Source organism: Passer domesticus, chromosome 3 (genome assembly GCF_036417665.1).
Source record: "Passer domesticus isolate bPasDom1 chromosome 3, bPasDom1.hap1, whole genome shotgun sequence".
Taxonomy (NCBI): Eukaryota; Metazoa; Chordata; class Aves; order Passeriformes; family Passeridae; genus Passer; species Passer domesticus.
In genome coordinates this window covers 94,587,197-94,605,081 of record NC_087476.1, presented here as the reverse complement: position 1 = coordinate 94,605,081, position 17,885 = coordinate 94,587,197, and the positions used below count along the sequence as shown (strand labels likewise).

At 36.4% G+C, this 17,885-nt stretch overlaps 1 protein-coding gene across 6 annotated transcripts in view; it reads left to right on the top strand.

Moving 5' to 3' along the window:
* SRBD1 (S1 RNA binding domain 1) overlaps nucleotides 1–17,885 on the top strand; it is a 124,752-nt gene that overhangs the window by 29,356 nt on the left and 77,511 nt on the right. For all 6 annotated transcript variants that reach the window (XM_064414461.1, XM_064414458.1, XM_064414456.1 and 3 more), the window contains 3 exons: nucleotides 2,730–2,887; nucleotides 4,035–4,125; nucleotides 5,158–5,265. In XM_064414461.1, coding sequence (XP_064270531.1) covers nucleotides 2,730–2,887; nucleotides 4,035–4,125; nucleotides 5,158–5,265 — 357 coding nt within the window. The remainder of the gene's footprint in view (nucleotides 1–2,729; nucleotides 2,888–4,034; nucleotides 4,126–5,157; nucleotides 5,266–17,885) is intronic.

Below are 17,885 nucleotides of genomic sequence, written 5' to 3'. Positions count from 1 at the left end.
AGCCTCTGGTCCAAGGGCATTCCATTCCCTTGTCTACAAGCCACTTTTAACCTTCATTTTCATGCATGGGTTGATTCTCTTTTGTATGTGTATAGAAGATCTGTACTTCTGTGAGACAGAACAATTAGGTGCCACTTATGAGACCAGAGAAAACAAAGTTTTCATAAGTGGCACCTAATTGTTCTGTCTCTGGACTCTCCCTAGAAGAAGCTTGTTCTGTGGTTTAGATTTATTTTTTTTTTTTTAATTAGAGAAGGGAAACATGAAAGAAGGATGCTGCAAGACTGAATGATTAAGAAATGGAACAGCAACTGAAATGCAGTGGAAAATGAGTGTAAAATTGTACTTTCAAGAGGAACCAGTTATCTTTGCATAAGTAAAACTATTATCTCTGAGCTGTCCTGCCACAGGAGAAGCACTTTGGCACTGTGGAAGACAGCTCCACGTGAGTGTTAAGTGCTCAGAAGATGAGATTATTTAGTTAAGGAATAAAGACAAAGAATCATTGATTTATGTGGTCTGTATTTGGAATATTGTTGTCCATTTTGGTCCATTCACATGGGGAGGAGGGTAGGAAGTAGGAAAACAATTCACTGGAACTGGAAAAGGCCCAGTGAAGGGGAATGAGGAATGAAATAATTTCTCTAGAAAGAAAAAAAAAAAAGGCTACACTATGACCAGCTTGGAAAAGGGAGGATTTAGAGAAAAACAATGTGTGAAGATTGGAACAAGATTTCTAGGGATAAATTTTTACTCCCCTCCAGTATAAGACTTAGGGGAACATAATAAAAACAATCAGTTTCCAACCAAAAGGTGGCAGCTATTTACACAGTTTATGATGGACCTGCAAAACTCACTGCCAGCAGACTCTGTGGATTAAAGAAATTTATCTGTCTTCAGGAGGACATTGGATAAGTGAGCAAGAGCTCTCTTATGAGCTAGTAAAGAGACAAGTAATGTCAAGCACAGGAAATAGTCTGGAAGCAGTTGTAGGCTAGGACAAGATTGAGAAAGATGCTGGAGCTGCTCTGGCAGCTGCTTGGAGACAGACTTGGAGGCGGAATACTGAAATAGAGGGACAATTTAGCTGAACTGGTGCAGCCATTCACACCTTTGGTGGCGATACACAGTGTCTGCTCTTTGCAGAGGGCACATTTGAACTGCTAAGGAGCCTTATAATGCATGTATGCCCTTCACCATCTCTCTTTGAATTGTCTGTGATAATCTCATCTACCTGATACAGAAACAAAGAGCACATGGATAAAAGAGAGCCTTTTGCTGTTGCACACTTCCCTAGGAAATGCTCCATCAGTAATGTGTGAAAGAGGATCTAGACCTCTCTCTGGACTACTTTAGAAATGAGAGATGATGAGGATTTATTAGTTCTTTCTGTACCACTGTGGGATGAGACAGGGTTGACTGGTTGGATCCTGGGCAAATTCAAGTCAGGCTTTTGAATTCTTCCACAACCAAAAACTGCTCAGAACGGCTTCGTGTTCTGTCATGTCAAATAGCCCTTATGAGGGTTCTCTTTGAACTATTTGTAGCATACTTGTGCCATGCACTGATTGACCTAAACAACTTGAGTAATTTTTCCTGTCCCATTCTGATATGGTTAGTTAACTGTAATGCAGTGGGTTCCATTCTGTTGAAATAAACCAAGATAGTAGTGTTTTTTCAGTGGTAAGTAAAAAGAAAAGGAGAATAAGGGCACTGGCTACATTTGAATGAAGGCTTTACTGGATTTCTTTTGATTCCCTAATTATTGGAGTTACTGACAATGTAATGCATAGGCAAGTGATAATGAATACCTGCAAAAGAAAAAGAAATCGGAGAGGTGATGAATATTTTTGTACCCATTACTCTTTCAGTTTTATTTCTTTTTTAAGTGCCATATCATGATGAAAATACTTGTACTTGTCAGTCATTTTCTTGCTGGCCATATCTGACAAGTAAGACATCGTGAATTTTCTACATCTTCACTCAACAAGACTAATTTGTTTCTTGTGACACTCTGCAATAAGTGTTTGTGCTTCAAGTTGTCAATCCTTACTGCACTACCTTACTTCTTTCTGTTGAAGAACATTATTTGGAAAAGAAAGGGAACACTGTGGCCCCAGCAACTTCACAGTTTGTTCTGAGGAATCAGAATACCCTCCTAGAAAAAGCTCAAGTCTTCACACTTCTTTGATGTCTGTTAGATGATGCAATCCAAAGACAAAATTAAATGCCTCAGGAATCATGCTGTGTTAGCAGTTAATTGGAGGGACCCTTCCAGTTTCTCTCTGGTATCTCTCAGTGTAAACCACCATCCTTTTTTTGCTGGGTTGTCATTTTTTGCTAGAGCTGTAAAATTATGATGAATTTGATCCATGCCTCCTTCAAAGCCACTTTTCCTTGCAATTAATATCGGCTTTGAAAGGAAGCTGTTCTTTGCTCAAAATTATGTGTTCCTGTTTGAATGGTAGTTGGTGGGTGTATGTTCTTAAAAGTGTTTCTCTTGTACTTTTTATATTGACTGACTTTCTTAGAACAAGAATGAGATGATATATAGCTGATCCTTTTGAAAAAGGTGTCAACAACTTGATTTGAATTGTAACATTTAATTAAAGATGTTGGAAACATGATTGGAAAAGCCTTTCAACTTTGGAACAACTAATAAGTGTACTTGAAAGTTAATTGAAAGAAAAATATTTTGCATTTTTTTCTTTTATTTCTATCCTTCTAAGATCCAAGTTGACATCTGATGCAGAGAAAGAGTCTGTGATGATGTTTGGGAGAAATCTCCGTCAGCTGCTTCTCACCAGCCCTGTGAGGGGCCGTGTTTTGATGGGAGTAGATCCTGGCTACAAACATGGCTGCAAGTTGGCAATTATTTCACCAACCAGTAAGTTTCAATTCCAAACATTTTTTGAAGGATTGATAAAAATACATTCATTTAGAGTAAAGATAAATTTATTAAAAAGTAGGTTTTTTAAACTTTTTTTTGGTAAAGCTTTTAGTGCTTTCTACACATCCTGTTGTATAGAGTCCTTTCTTCAGCTAGCTTAAGTTTTTGTCACCTGGATTCCAGTGACTTCTTTGGTGTTATTACTGCTCTCTTAAACAGAATTTAAAATGCCTTCTGCCTTCCTGAATACTGGTTGAAATGATTGTGCCCCTCAATAGTCAGCAAAGAGAACACCTGGCATTTTTATTGTTTAACAAAGAATTTGAATTTAAATACTTTCTATAATATTGCTTTTTTTCATGGTTAGTGTCTTGGACATCTGGACACGTTTTCAGCCCTTTTTGTTTAGCAGTGTGTGTTTGATGTAAGAGGTCAGAAACATTTATTTTGCAAAACTTCTTAGTTCACATATGGAACAGAGCCTTTCCACTTCATTCTTGTCTGTTCAGGTGATACACACCTCTTTAGGCCTATGCAAAAACTGTTTTCCTTTTATTTTGTTGTTGCTTGAGAATATATCCACCCCAGAAGAATGTAAAGAAAGGTGTGTTCTTTAGAAAGCAGTAAAGGTGAGGTAAATGTTTGAGCTTTCATTGCACCACTAGCTATCAGTACTGGTTAATACAGTTCTTTGCAAATGTGATAGGTGGGATGATGACAACAGCTAGCATTGGAATTCTAGAACTCATGTACTGTGAGTCCTTAGACGTTCTAATTTTCATTACTCTTTACTGGATTTCTAAATTGTAGTACACTAGAACAATAAATATTTTATAGTAAATTGCTCTTTTTCTCTGTGATCTAATACATTATATTTGCTAATAGTTTTAGATGCTCATTACTTGTTATGTGAATATGTCTGCAGGGAACTACAAAATGCATTAGCTTGTTTTTCTTTGCCAGCCAAAGCATTCTTGTCCTGTGCCAACCATACATTTCTTCTAAATGGATATAAAGATCCAAGGGAAAGATGACTGATTAAGAAGCTTTCTTTGTGAATTATCAAATTAACTTCAGTAGTTCTGCAGGATATAGCCTTTGGACCTTTGTGGATTTAATCAAATGGCTTTGTCTTTTGTTCTAGGTCAGATACTCCATACTGATGTAGTTTACTTGCATTCTGGTCAAGGATTTCGTGAGGCTGAGAAGATAAAGAGGCTGCTGCTACAGTACAAGTATGCTTAAGAAACTTCCATTTATTACTCTTTCTTACCAAACCAAATGAAGATCTTCACTATAGAAAGACTTGATTTTGAGTGCAATAAGAAATATACTGATTTAACTGGAGGTTTATTTTCTTTAGTCTAGTTCAGAGCTTGCTTTTTCTTTTGTGTTCATGTTTTTGCAGAACATATATGTTAGAAGAACATCAAATCAAGCCATGGCTATGAGTAGGGCTGTGTGCTATGAATGTATCCCCATAAAACTGTTAATCCACTTATTTTTGGGAATAGAAATTATCATGCAGCTAAGAAATAAGTTCAGCCTTCCTCTTCCTAGCCCTGGCAACTCCCAAATCACTCATCAGTCGTTCTCTGTTTCGAAAGCTACATTAGGTTTTAGTAGAGTTTTGTCAAGCAAAGGAAATCCTGCAAAGGTAGCTCTCCAGATGAAATTACAAGCAGGGGAGCATGATAAAAATTTGTGTCCAACTATGTCCATGGACAGACATCTGGTCTACTGAGTCAGCTGCTGAATTACCACAGCATACAGTCCAGTTTGTCTATAAGCATTAGATTGGCTTTAAAGAAGGTGATTTGGTGGCTGAGTGGCTGTGGTGCGGGCAGTCAGAGGGAATGACCTTGCAAGCTGTTGGAAACTATGATATTTCCATTAAGGAATTAAGATGCTGATTGCTTTGGCTTTTGCTCTTTTTCATGACTCATACCAGATGAAAGTATTTTAGGACTATAAATAACATTCCATTTATTAATATGAAGTATCATTTTTGGTTTTTCTGCTTATATTGCCACTGTACAATCCCATTACAAATAAGTGAAAATTTTTGAGTCATCTCATGAACTGTCACGTGGTAAACCCCACATTAAACACAACATGATGCTTCTAGGAATATTTTCTCATTACATCTGGGCCTTGTGTTATCTAAAATCAGATGTATTGATCACTGTGGTGGATTGAATACTATGCATGAAAAGGTATAAAAGAATATTTGAGAGTAATTATTTGGTTTTTTAACCCACACAAAGCTGCAGCACTGTTGTGATTGGCAATGGCACAGCCTGCAGAGAAACAGAAGCTTACTTTGCTGACTTAATTATGAAGAAATATTTTGCACCGCTGGATGTTGTTTACTGGTAAGATCCCTTTGCTGGGATATTCATTTGTTCAGCATATTTTAACCTAACAGGTAATTTTAGATGTAATTTTTGGAGTATTTATTTTTGCTGCCTTGTCTATATTTGAGTCAAGCTTGACCCAAGTTTCTAGCCAAGGAAAACTAGCTGTAGTCTTTGGAACATGACAGTAGTTATCCTGAGTCAGTAAGAGAGACTTGCTGAAGCATTTTATTTTTTCTTCCTGAGGTTCACTCTCTTGCTATTATCATTGTAACAAAGTATGTGAGAATAGCAACACTAACAGCTAAGGACCCGTTTGGCATTGTGTATTTATTTCCTGATAAATTAGGTTTAACTGCATATTATAAAGCTTCTGTTGCCTAACTGCAGTATGGAATGCTTGGTAATCTATAGGAATTAAATGGTCTGGACATAAATACTGTGTTAATACCAACTGGAGAGTAGTAAATATATTTATCCTTTTCAGACTTCAAATTTTATCCATTAGTTTGTTGAATTTGAACTAAAGTATTCTTCTGATAGTTTGGATGGAAACTGTATTATATCATTAGTTTTTCTACCATGCAGTACTCCTCACTTTTTTTTAAATTCCCACCTTTATTTTTTTCTAAAGCATTTTTTGTGATTTACATTGGGTTATCTTTTGTGCCAACATTTAACAGCAGTATTTAGTTTTCACTTTCTTAGCAGACTGAAGTAAGTTTTCTATATTTTTAAAGAATGTTATGCCCTTTTGATATTCAAACTGTTCTGTGCATTTAAAGGTGCCATTTTTTCATAAATTAGGAAGTGGCTTTACAGATATGTTTAACAAATGTGTTGGTTCTACTAACTTATGGTGCAATTGCACTTCTTTGTTTCTAAGATTCCCAAGTAAATTTGTGCAAGATTCCATTTTTAAAACAATCTTTTATTCCAGGAGATGTAGTAAAGGTCTTCTAATTGTAATTGTTTGCAAAGGGAGAAGGCTATTTAAGCTTCTGAAAAATTAGGCATCCTCTTTACTGAGTCCAGCCCAAAAAAACAGTGGATGTTTTACGACTATAGAGTGTAAAACACTTCATGCTGTGTGGATTTTGGCAAATGCTTAATTTCACTGTTGTTCACTTAATATAGATTAAAAATCCATTATTGCAGCAATAAGCATTTCATCTGAAATAGTGGTTTTGTTTGTTTATTTATCTAGCTTACACAGAAAAGTTTATTTCAATAATACTGTGATTGGTTTTCTCACTGTTTACCTCTTCTGATTAATATTTTCTCCCTGCTTATAGTTCAAGATGACAAAATTTTCAAGTAGTACTTAAGTTACCAAGTTCTTAGAACCGATAAAAGCTCTTGTGTAATAGGAATTAGTATAAATGCTGTATGGCAGAAGTCAGGTTAACAAGTTTGTTGCTTTCTCTAATAGAGACTGATAATTTTTTAACCTTTCACTTTCTCCAAAACTGGTATTTATAGCAGAAATCTATAACTGCAGTTGTTTAATTTGACATGTAATATCCTGAAAATTAACATAATCAGAAATTTTTTTAATGTATACATTTATGTTGTTAGTGGTTTTCTTATGTTGGGCTCATAAGGCAGAGCTAGTCAATGCTTCAGAATTTGTGTGCAGAGCCATGAGGTGCTTCACGTTAAAGCAAAGTGGTTTTTTTGTACTTTGTGCTATTGGTGACATCTGGGGGTCTTCAACTTTGTAAACTGCTTCTGTGTGTGAATTTATGTATGTGAGTTTACAGACAGGCTGCATTTGCAGAGCTTGTCACTCTTCACATTTTGTCAGTCTGTACTGAGTTTTTTCGTGAGGATCAGGGTTCCCATATATCCCTTTCTGATAAACTGGTTTCATGTACATCCCATTACTTTATTCAGTGGTGTGGTTTCCAAGCCATGCTGCTGAACCCTGGAAGGCAGCTACTTTTTCCTTTCCAGATCCAGAAAGCATTAATCTCCTTGGTATTTCTTAGTAACAGAAAGGAATGATGAATCCAGCCATCCAACCCCCACTTGTGATAATCCAGTGAAATGCCTGGAATTTATCAGTCCGGGTTTAAAATGTGGTACTTGCTAAATGAGGAGCAATTAGTGCAGTGTTACTGTTTGAGCAATAGGTGACAGTAGGTGTACATTGGGATAACTGCTATACCTTTTGAGGGGAACTGTGGAAGGTCACTTGGAAGAGTATGCTCTGCTGAGCCTCTTCTTTTTAAATAGTAAAGTCCTCTAGAGTATGTGCTTTCAGATCACAAACAGCTTTTCTTCTTCCATGTTCAAAGTCTTCCCTGGATTAGGTTGTTTTCTCAGATAGGCTTTTTTAAAAATTATGAGAACTTTGTTTATACATAGGCTGAATACATATCTCTCATCAGTTCTGTGGAAACCTGTATATGCTTTTGGATGAAGTGATGTTTATTGACTGTTTTTATTTAAAATCTATAAGAAATAATTTCAGCCATTGTTGGGGAACAGTTAATTCTTAAAGAAGGCCTGCTTCAGCAGGCTGCAGCTGTAAATAAAGAATGGATTTGCTAATCAACATAGTTTTTGAACTGTGGGGAAAACAAAGAAACAAAGAACCCCAAACAAAACAAAACTACTTAAAACCCCCTGGAACAAAAATCCCCATCCAGTACTTGAACTGTAACAGAATGAGTCAGTTGCATCTAACATGATACCATTTCCCAAGCTTTCAGCTTCTCACAGGGATGCACTGAGCTGTATCAAGGTGGAAATCATTGCCCAGAAAAACAGACCTCAGCTAATTCCTGTATGCAAGTTTTAGAAAATTACTGATTGTATTTGTGTTAATTTTTTTTTTTCCTTAAAGGAGTCAAAATGTAAAGGGGCTTGGCAGATGAGGTTGAACACTCAGCCTAAGCTGTTGTTCTGAAAGGTGAATGATGGGGAGGTACTACAGACTTCAACTTCCTCCGGAAATATTAGCAGTGGAGAATAGGATCAGGAATGATTATTAAAAAATTTAAATATGTTCATATGTTTCTGTCCAGTTCATCATATAGAGCTTGGAAGCATACATTTTCAGGGAAGTGAGGGAATAATAGAAGATGTAATTTCAGAAAGGTGTGTGCAGTTGGTGCACGCACAAATAATGAAGGCTAAAGATAATATATGAAAAACAAGTGATTAAAGTTAAAAATATTTAGCAATGGCAAATATAAACTGCATAGAGTTTTACTGACAAAGAGAAGACAAATCAGTGAAGACAGTAGTAGGAAATGAGGCATATGGCATTGTTTTTTGTGTGGATTTAAAACCTGTCTGGACTCAGCTTGACAGTTTTTGATTTAAAGCAAATATTTTTCACTATTTTTGTAACTAACATGCTTTCAGATAGCTACATCCAATGTAAATAACTACAGGACTTTCTTTTCCTTTTTTTTTTTTTTTGGTTTCTAATGTAGTTTCCCTTTTAGAGCTGTGTTTATTGACTTAGATTAGGCTTGGACTAGAGCCAGGGACAGTCATATCTAGTCTTTGGGTTTTTTGTTACAAACCAGTTTTTGTTACAAGGTTCAATAAATATTTTTGATTATTTATGTTAGTTCTATTGTGATTTCTTGCCAAAGATACATTGTATTATAACCAAAACAGATGTTCAAGTTTAGACAAGTATATTTGTTTTAACGGGACCAGAAATGTAAATGAAACAACATTGTGTTCAGCATTAACATGGCAGATGATGAACTTTCAGGATTTCATTGGCCTTTTTGGATTAAATGAAAATCTTGAAAAAATATTTCAGGAATCTGTTTTTGTTTGATAGCTTTCATTTCCAAGATGCCTCAAACTGACAGCAATCTGAATGACAGGTGGACTATGCTAAAACAAACAGCTCAATCTTTGTATTTGACAGAATCAAATCACAATTTGTCTTTGAGCCTCAATGGTTTTGTTGTCACAATACAAGCATTCTTACTGGTCTGGCTCTTCTTATGTGCTTGCTGCATTAATGCACACTCAGAGTAAAGTATTTCAGCTTGTATTTAAAAGGAAGTTTGATAAATGTCAGGAATTAATTGTTTTCAACATGTAGCATACAATGCAGCCAGGCAAGTGTATTTTTTGTTGTTGAAGTGGGTTGGTGTTTAATTTCTGTCTACTTGGTTTTAAACTTGATGCAAAATCCTTTTCTGCCACTTACAGCAAAATCTTTTCTTACCCTCAAGACTTTATAAGCAATGTAATTAATAATTTACTGCTGTTTGAGTTCAAACACTTCTGCACTGTGACAAATAAAGGAAAGTCTGTAAAGTAAAGTAAAGTTCTCATTGGGTTTTCTTTAATGTTTAAATTATCTGGTTTAGAATACTTAGAAATTTTCTGCTAAGGTGGAATAGGACTGTAACCTTTTGAAGTTGGACCTTGGTGGCAAGAAATTGATTTAGAAATGTTTGTTCTACAGGATTTTAGGTCCGCTTGTATTTTATAGGTGTCTGCACATGCTTTAAATATCCTTTTCAATTTAAATGTGTGTTTTATGTTGTTGAATATCTACATTATGCTCTCTCAGCTTTAACAAATGCCACTTTCAAGTTCCATGCCTCTACATTTCTAATGTTACACTAGCTTAATTCCCATTACTTTTCTGCTTCATAGCACTTGCAGTTTGAAAGGGACCTAACATTCGGGTTCACATTATGATAATTAGGTTTCAAAGCAGTGTGGGGGGATTAAGATGTCTGAAGTCTAGTTGCCGAATAAAGTTCAGAACTACTTGTAAAACTTGTTTGAGTGGTTAACAGAAGTGGTTTTATTTATTCAGTGCTCATGCAGCATTAATCCGTATTTCATCAGGTACCCACAGTGCTGTAACTCTAGATATGACCTTGGGACTTAATTTACCCCATCTCAGTTTTCCTTATTAATGTGCCATGAAAGAGGTACATGAAAGATAGCCAACTTCAAAGCACCTTTTCAAATAAAGTGGTTGATATGAATCCTCTGGTATTTAACACTGTCTGTCAAATGTTTCAGCTGGTTTGCATCCTTTTACAAGCTATTGCTTGCTGCATTAATGCAGTTGTTTCAAGTCTGTTGAGAGTATGAAGGGGGTAGGGATATGGGAAACTTTATTCCTATTTCTTTTTGATTGTGTTTCCTTTAAGCTGTTATTTTTGTCTGTTAAGCTATATAACTCTCTTGATGACACATTTATGTACACACACCTACACACCTTAGGTCATTAGTTGTCTGATCCAGAGGTGGAAAGTAGTTTGGAAAGTTTTGGCTAAAGGAATACATATTCAGCGGAAACAAAGCACACATCTGAAATGTGCACTGAAGAACTTTTGTTTTGCTTTCATCTCTTTCAAGCTGTAGTGGAGTCATAAGACGTCCTAAACAGCAAAGTACTACTTTGAGGAACAAAGAGGTTTAAAATGTGTGTGAAGAAGACATAGTCAATGAAAACATTCTAAATTATGTAGTGATTTCTAGCCAAACTGTCTTTCCTCCCTTACTTAAAAGTTATGTTCTGTTGTGATTATTTACCACAGCTGAATGATCATGCATACTTCAACTGAAAAATCATTTTGCATGTACTTACGTTTAGAGGAGACAGTCCTGTAAGTTGGAACCTCACTCTGCATAGAGATGACTTCCTCCTACTACTCTTGGTTGTTCATAACTTGACTAGTAATTAATCTGTTGTTTGATACAACATGGACTGGAACAAGTGACTGCATTTAAAACAGGATCCAGTGCTTGTTCCTGGTGTATCCATAGACTGCTATCTATGTTGAGCTGGATCTATACTATATTAAAAATTGGAAATTCAGAGGTGATCTTTGCCTTTGAAGCAAGGGTTCACCTCTGCCCTGATTGTACCCACCTCTACCATCTCTAGCTGTGTTTTTCTGAGGGGAGGGGAGGAAAAGGGTAAGCAGTGAAGTTGTGGTGGGGCAGGTGAAACAGGAGGTGGCAACTTCTGGCTTGTGTATCATGAATTTGAAACTTTATAAACAAACTGTATAAATGATACATTTAATAATTATGGAGCTGTCTGTGATATTTCAGAGAAATAATTAATAGTTTTCAGGATGAGAACAAGGACCAATTGCAAGTGTTTCAATGTACTTAAAGAGATTTATTAATTCCTTTAAGTTTGGAAAAAGAGTAAGTTGTATATGGAGTCTAGATTCAGCAATGTGAAGGCAGGGGGTCAGGAAGCAAATGTTACCAGTGAAAGAAATCTAAATCTTAAGGAAAAAGTCCATTTTTCCAGAACACTGGGACATGTCGTTTGACTTGTGTCCAAGGGAATGTGTAGTAAAACAGTCTGCGGGGAAAGTTTTGTACAGCTTCTCTTCTGTGTTTTCTCTTTCTAAGAGTTTATAAAAGTTATGTATTCTCAATATGTAAATCTCTTCAAGCCTTTATTGGGTACTAAATAAATAGAAGAAAGGGAGGATTTTAGGAGGAAAAACCATTAAATGTGTGACAACATGACTAAGGGCAGTAATACATTCTCTTCAGTTAGAAATGTACTGATCTCAAATATACTTTTGCAAATCAGATAATTACAGTGAGAAATTGAACATGATAAATTCTTTCCCTCCTTTGTTTTCTCACAGAGAAGCCATTTATATTTAGGATTTCAAAATGAGTTCTCTGTTTTCAATTTTATGTGCCCCACTGAGCAGTAATTTGAACACAGGCTGTTTTCTTACAGATCTTTGTTATTTTCAGATTAATGAAACAACTTTATTTTAAGATAATCAGCTTGACTTCATCTGGTACTGCAGTACAATAGAAGTCAGGTGAAAAGGGAAAACCCTCCAAAAATAATTGCAAACACAAAAGAAAAAGTTGTTGGAAAGGTAAAAGGTTGTTGAAAAACACCAGAGAAAAAAGGTGCTGTGAGCAAGAGCTACCATTTCTGCATGGAATGTGCCCATGAGGTCCCTGGGAGCAGTTTTGGCATGTGTGTATTGTGTGAAGTATGTTTGTAGAGCAAAACTAGGAGTTTTCCTAAAACTCAGTTAAGACAAAATCAGATTTAGTCTTAGTTTAAATGTACAGCACAAAAACTGTACACAAAAACAGTAAAACTATACTGTGAATAGGGGATTTTATCTTTTGGGTGTGTTTGACTTCATTAGTAGAAGTCTAAAACTATTATCACTTCACATTTTGTGGTAGTCAGTGTGTACAATGCCATCTCCTTTCTTAAAGGCTTTCTGTGTTAACAGATTCCTCTGGCCTAAATTCTCTTGTTCAAGGCTATTTCCCAAGCCCAGAAATAAAAAAAGTTTTAATAAATATAAGGAAGATGACTACATCTGAAGTTTCCTAGATTGCTCCAATCAAACAAAGAAGAGCAACAAGGATGGTGAAGGGCCTTGAGGGGAAGCCATGTGAAGAACAGCTGAGGTCACTTAGTCTCTTCAGCCTGGAAGAGACTGAGGGGAGACCTCATTGCAGCTACAACTTCTTCATGAGGGGAAGAGGAGGGGCAGACACTGATGTCTTCACTCTCATGACCAGTGTCAGGACTTGAGGAAATGGCCCGAAGCTGAGTTGGGAAGTTTAGGTTGGATATGAGGAAAAGGTTCTTCACTCAAAGGGTGTTTGAGCACTTGAACAGGCTCTCCAGGGAAGTGCTCACAGCACCAAGCCTGACAGAGTTCAAGATGTGTTTGGACAATACTCTCAAGTACATGGTGTGACTCTTGGGGATGGTGCTGTGCAGAGCTGGGAGTAGGACTTGATGATCCTTTCCAGGCCCCTATCACCTCAGCTTATTCTGTGAAAGAAGTAGTTGGTTTCTGTGTTTGATATTTCTGAGGAGGCAAGTTATATAACAGGACAAAATTAAGCTTTTTATTTCATGCTAAAGTGATTTAGATTATTATTTAATGTACTTACAGCTTTTGAAGTTTTTTATGCTCTTTGGTCAACACTGCAAGGTTTTTACCAGTTTAATATTGTAGAAAGAAAGCTGTTATTTAGCATAACAAACATAACACAAGATGATCATATAAAATGGCTACTTGTCCCATAATTGCTGTATTTATTTGGTTCAACATTCTTTTTTTTCTTGAGTTACCAACCCACTCTTCATTGCTGTTGACATGCTGTTACCATGTGCAGTATCAGTAGAGATACCAAAGGATGGAACTTTTAAATCCCTGTGAAAGCCCATGTGCAGGTCAGAGCACTGTGTGCCATCTTGTATTTCTTGGCAGGAGAAGGCAAGGAGCCTTTTGTTAATAGGTGTCTGAGTGGTTGCCAGGATCAAGGGATGGCTCAAGGAAAGCAGGAAGCTTGAGGAATTGGTGCAGAATGAATGAATGCAGTCAGTGAATAAGGGGCATGGCACATAAGCTTGAAGGTGCTTCCTCTAGACAGACACACTGAAGTACAGCCTGTGGGAACTTTGTGCAGCTGTGACCTCATTTGAGCTGTGTGTTCCTTGCCTGTTCAGTGCAGCAGGTTATGTCAAGAGAAATTTCCCACTCCTGTTCCCAAATCATGAGCATGAATGGGTGGTGTTCAGTCCAAGCTTAAAATTGGGGTTTGGACTTCAGCTGAAATATGTGACCTAATACTGTTTCTGAGACTGGGCATTGAAGAAGACTCTTCTAACAGCTGCACATAGGAGTTTTTTTCAATACTATGTTTATTAATTCCTTTTTAATTAATTTATTAATTCCTTACTAATTCCTTTACTGCAGCTGTTTAAGCTGGAGTAAGCTAAATACCCTTGTTTCATGTATCTCCAGAATATGTTTGAAAATGCTCTTGATTCATCAGAAGGCATGGAAAGTTAGAATTTGATCTGTTACTGTCAGGTCCCACATGAAGAAAATGAGTGAAGCTTTAATAATCTAAGCCTTAATTGTTCCAGACTTGGTATTGATACTGATTTCAAACAAACAGAAAAGCTTAGGCTTTCAGGTAAGCTGCTGCTGCAGCTTTTTAAGAGCTTCCAAAATGAACATGTGTGGTTCTGTAGTTTCAGGTGGCTTTTTTTTCTTTGAAGTGACGTGTGTGGTCAACCTTAGTTTCTGTCGTAATGGAAATGGAATGTAGTCAAATTTGGATGTTACCTGATAGAACAGATTGAGAGAAAGTGACTGAGCTGAATAATGATGGTTCTTTGATGTATTTTTGATATGCAGATCATTGAAATTTACTGATGGCAGTGTAAAAAAAATCACTCGAGAAACTGTAAGCCTACTTGCAGTGGGCTGTGCTCTTTCATGTTCTATTTTAAACATCCTGGAAGAAGCCTGTGAACTACAGGTTGAAAACCATTGGGTTTGGACCTGAAAATAACAGAAAGTACAAAGTATTTTAAATAGATTAAATCCTCCTTCTCATTTGTATTTGCAGAACTTTAATTATGGGAATTTAATTATGGAAAATTGGGATGTGGTTCTTGTTACCCATGTGTGCATTTTAAGCTGCTGGTCTTCACCCATTGCCTAAATGAAATATAATTGCTCCACACTAGTATGGTATTGTCAACAAAATCTTTGATACTGGAAGTGAATGTAAATTAAAATAATTAAAATGTTAATTTTGTGTCAATATGGCCTTTCTAAAATAAATTATACTTGTGGCATTTGGGATATTACTCTTATCCTTCTTGTACATAAGAGACATGAGAAACACTTTGGGTGTTTTAAGTGACTGTGTCATGAAATAGCTATTGGTAATTGGTAAATTTTCACTAGTAAAGATTGAGAAACTTCATTAGGGCTCCTTACTATATAAAGAAGCTCTGAGAGGAGCTATTTGTGAAATCCTGTCAGGAGTTAATTTAAATGGAAGCATGTAAATATAGGGTGATTAATAGTGAGAGCATCCAGATTAAAATTATATAAATACAAGATGATTTGTAATGTGCTAAGACTGAGTATTATTGCACAATTAGAGCTGGTTATATGTTTGGATAGTGTTTTGTCTTCAAGTAGACATTCTGTAAGAACCTAGTGATGGAGAAGTAAGCATTTTTCCATTTGTGTAAGTTTGCCAGTAATGTATTTTTACTTAAGCTGAGATTCTGCCAAACTTCATACCTATTCATTTCTAAAACCACATTTGCTGTTCTGCATTTCAGCTCTTGCTGGGCATCCTTTATTGTTGTGAGATGTGATATATGCATTTGCTTATGTATTTAAACTTACTGTGCTATTACCTTTGATGCTGATAGCAGAAGCTTAGAATAGGCACTTAGATTACATTCAAACATTAGATATCTTCATTTCAGTGTCTTCTAGCCATCAGAGTGATGGAAATTTTTCATCTTAAGTCATAAATGCTCTTATTAGTGGGGAGAAGTTTCTTTATTCTTTGAAGTATCAATACTGTTGAGATCTGCTAAAAATGAAAGTTTGTGAGCAGATCCTAAGTTTAGATAGCAATCTCCCCCAAAAAATATTTTCAGGCTTTTTTAGTCATAAACCTCAGGAAATCGCCTCCTGTACTACTGCCAACAAGTTCCCCCAGTACTTGGAGACCAACTGGTGCAACCTTTGATTTAAACAAAAAAAAAAAGACAAAATGCATTGGATTTTAGGAAGATTTGAATATTGCATATTTATGACCTCTAGGTGTCTGATAGCCCAGAATCTTCCAGGACTGAAAAGAAAACGCAATTTGTCTGCCAGTAAAGCAAGAACTCTTTCCCTCTGCAATTACCTGAAATTGCAATTTCTCATCCTGATTTCAGGCTATTGGCTCTTAGAGGCTGTTGGTGGTGCAGGAGTGAGTGCTGCCCATGTTGCACTTTCCCTCAGAATAATTTTGTGTGATGCTCAGACTGAGGGTTATGCTTGCCTGGACTCATTTAACTTTTCTTATCAACAAAAGTGCATGGCAGTCTTAAGAGCTCCATGAATGACATTGAAAGAAGCCACAGCCACAGGAGATACTTCAGCACACTTTTACTTTTTTCAGGGCACGAGAAGCAGAGAATATAGACATGCTGTGTGTCTCAAAGGGACTTTTAGTAGGTTATTTCAGCTTGAAAAGGGATTAGACTTAGATGACTGCAGTGTCATGTGGTTATAACTGAAGGTGCCTGTTGAGGATAATTCCTTTCTATAACTGAGCCCCAGCAGTTTTGTCAATGATGAGTAAGTGGAGAGAGGGACAAATGATCTGTTTGTCATGGTGAGTGATACGGAGGCGAGAAACTGCTCCTGAACAGAGACATCAAAATGCACAAGCTGCATGAGGCATCTTCTTCAGTACCCAGCCCTCCTGCAGCAACAATGAGCAAGTGCAGGGGAGAGAGTGATGCTGGCTTTCTTCTTCCTTTTCAGTTTTGGGGGTAGACTGGTGTTGTTTGGGTAACTTCATGCACGATTATAGATGTAATCACATCCATCTAGGAGTTCTGCATGTTTAGATATTTTCCTTTTCTTATAATACCTAGTGCTCCTGAAGGTAAATTTGTTGCTCATGTAGAAATAAAATTCTTGCTTTAGTCCTATTTGCAATTGCAATTAATATCAGTTTCTAATTAAATCAGATTTTTTTTTATTTAACAGCAAGTATTATTCAAACAGCTCAGCTGTCCGTGGATGTTTCTAAATCAAAAGCCTGGAGGTGGGGGGCGATGATGTCTATAAGCAGTTACAGTTATTGCTTATAATAAATTGGCTTTTCACATAAAATTTCTCTCTCAAACATAATTAAATTTATATTTTCTAAAACTTCTTTGGCAGCCAAGGCAACATGCCTACTGCCTGTTCAGTTCTTTTATTTGGTTGAACTAGAACTAACATTTAGATAAATACATTTTGACATTTGAATTTGATGTAAATGATTCAGGGAAACATGCATCCTCCATGGGTGATTCTCTTGTCACCATTATGATGTCGTACTTTAAATATACTTTGTAAGTGGGCTTTCAGTAAAATCAGTGATGCATTTATTGCTTGTTCCTGGTCTATTTTTCCTCATAGTATGAAATTACAGCTCCAAGTTACATTTTTTTTCTTTTTAATTAAAGTTATTTTCTAGAAGTTTGTAATTTTTAAGTAAATCAAACTGGATATTCCTGTGTTACTTCTCAGTGGTTATGTCTCTGCAAAAGGAAATGTTAGCTGTAATTTTCTGCTGTAAGAGTAACTAGAAAGAGACATTGTCAATTTCAATGTCTTAAAATAAAGTAATTTTGATATCATGATATGGTATCTTTTTAATATATCCCATTTTTCTAGCTAACAAGAACAGTAAAAAGACTTTTAAACTAATGTTTAACTCCTTTTAAAGGAATGCTTAAGGCTCTCCTATTGACTATTCCTCTTGTTAATGCCTGCTCCTGTAGGGAAATTGCTCTGCCATCATCTTGCTGCTTGTACCCGAGTGTCCACAGACACTTGGTGCTGCCTTGGTTGTAGCTTTCTGCTTGGGGGAGCTGGTTGATGATCTCATAGCCTTTCTGGAGAAGACCCCTCATTCACTGGAAAGTCTGAGCTTATTATTAGCAGATCCAGCTAGAGGAAATTATTTTTCCTCTTACTGGCTTCTCTTTGGTAAAGCAGTTACAGTAGATTGTAGGTTACTGGGCTTCTTACACTAACAAGAATAATGTTTTCTGATTGAGACAAGATTTGGAGCCTGGGGTTGTTCTGGTG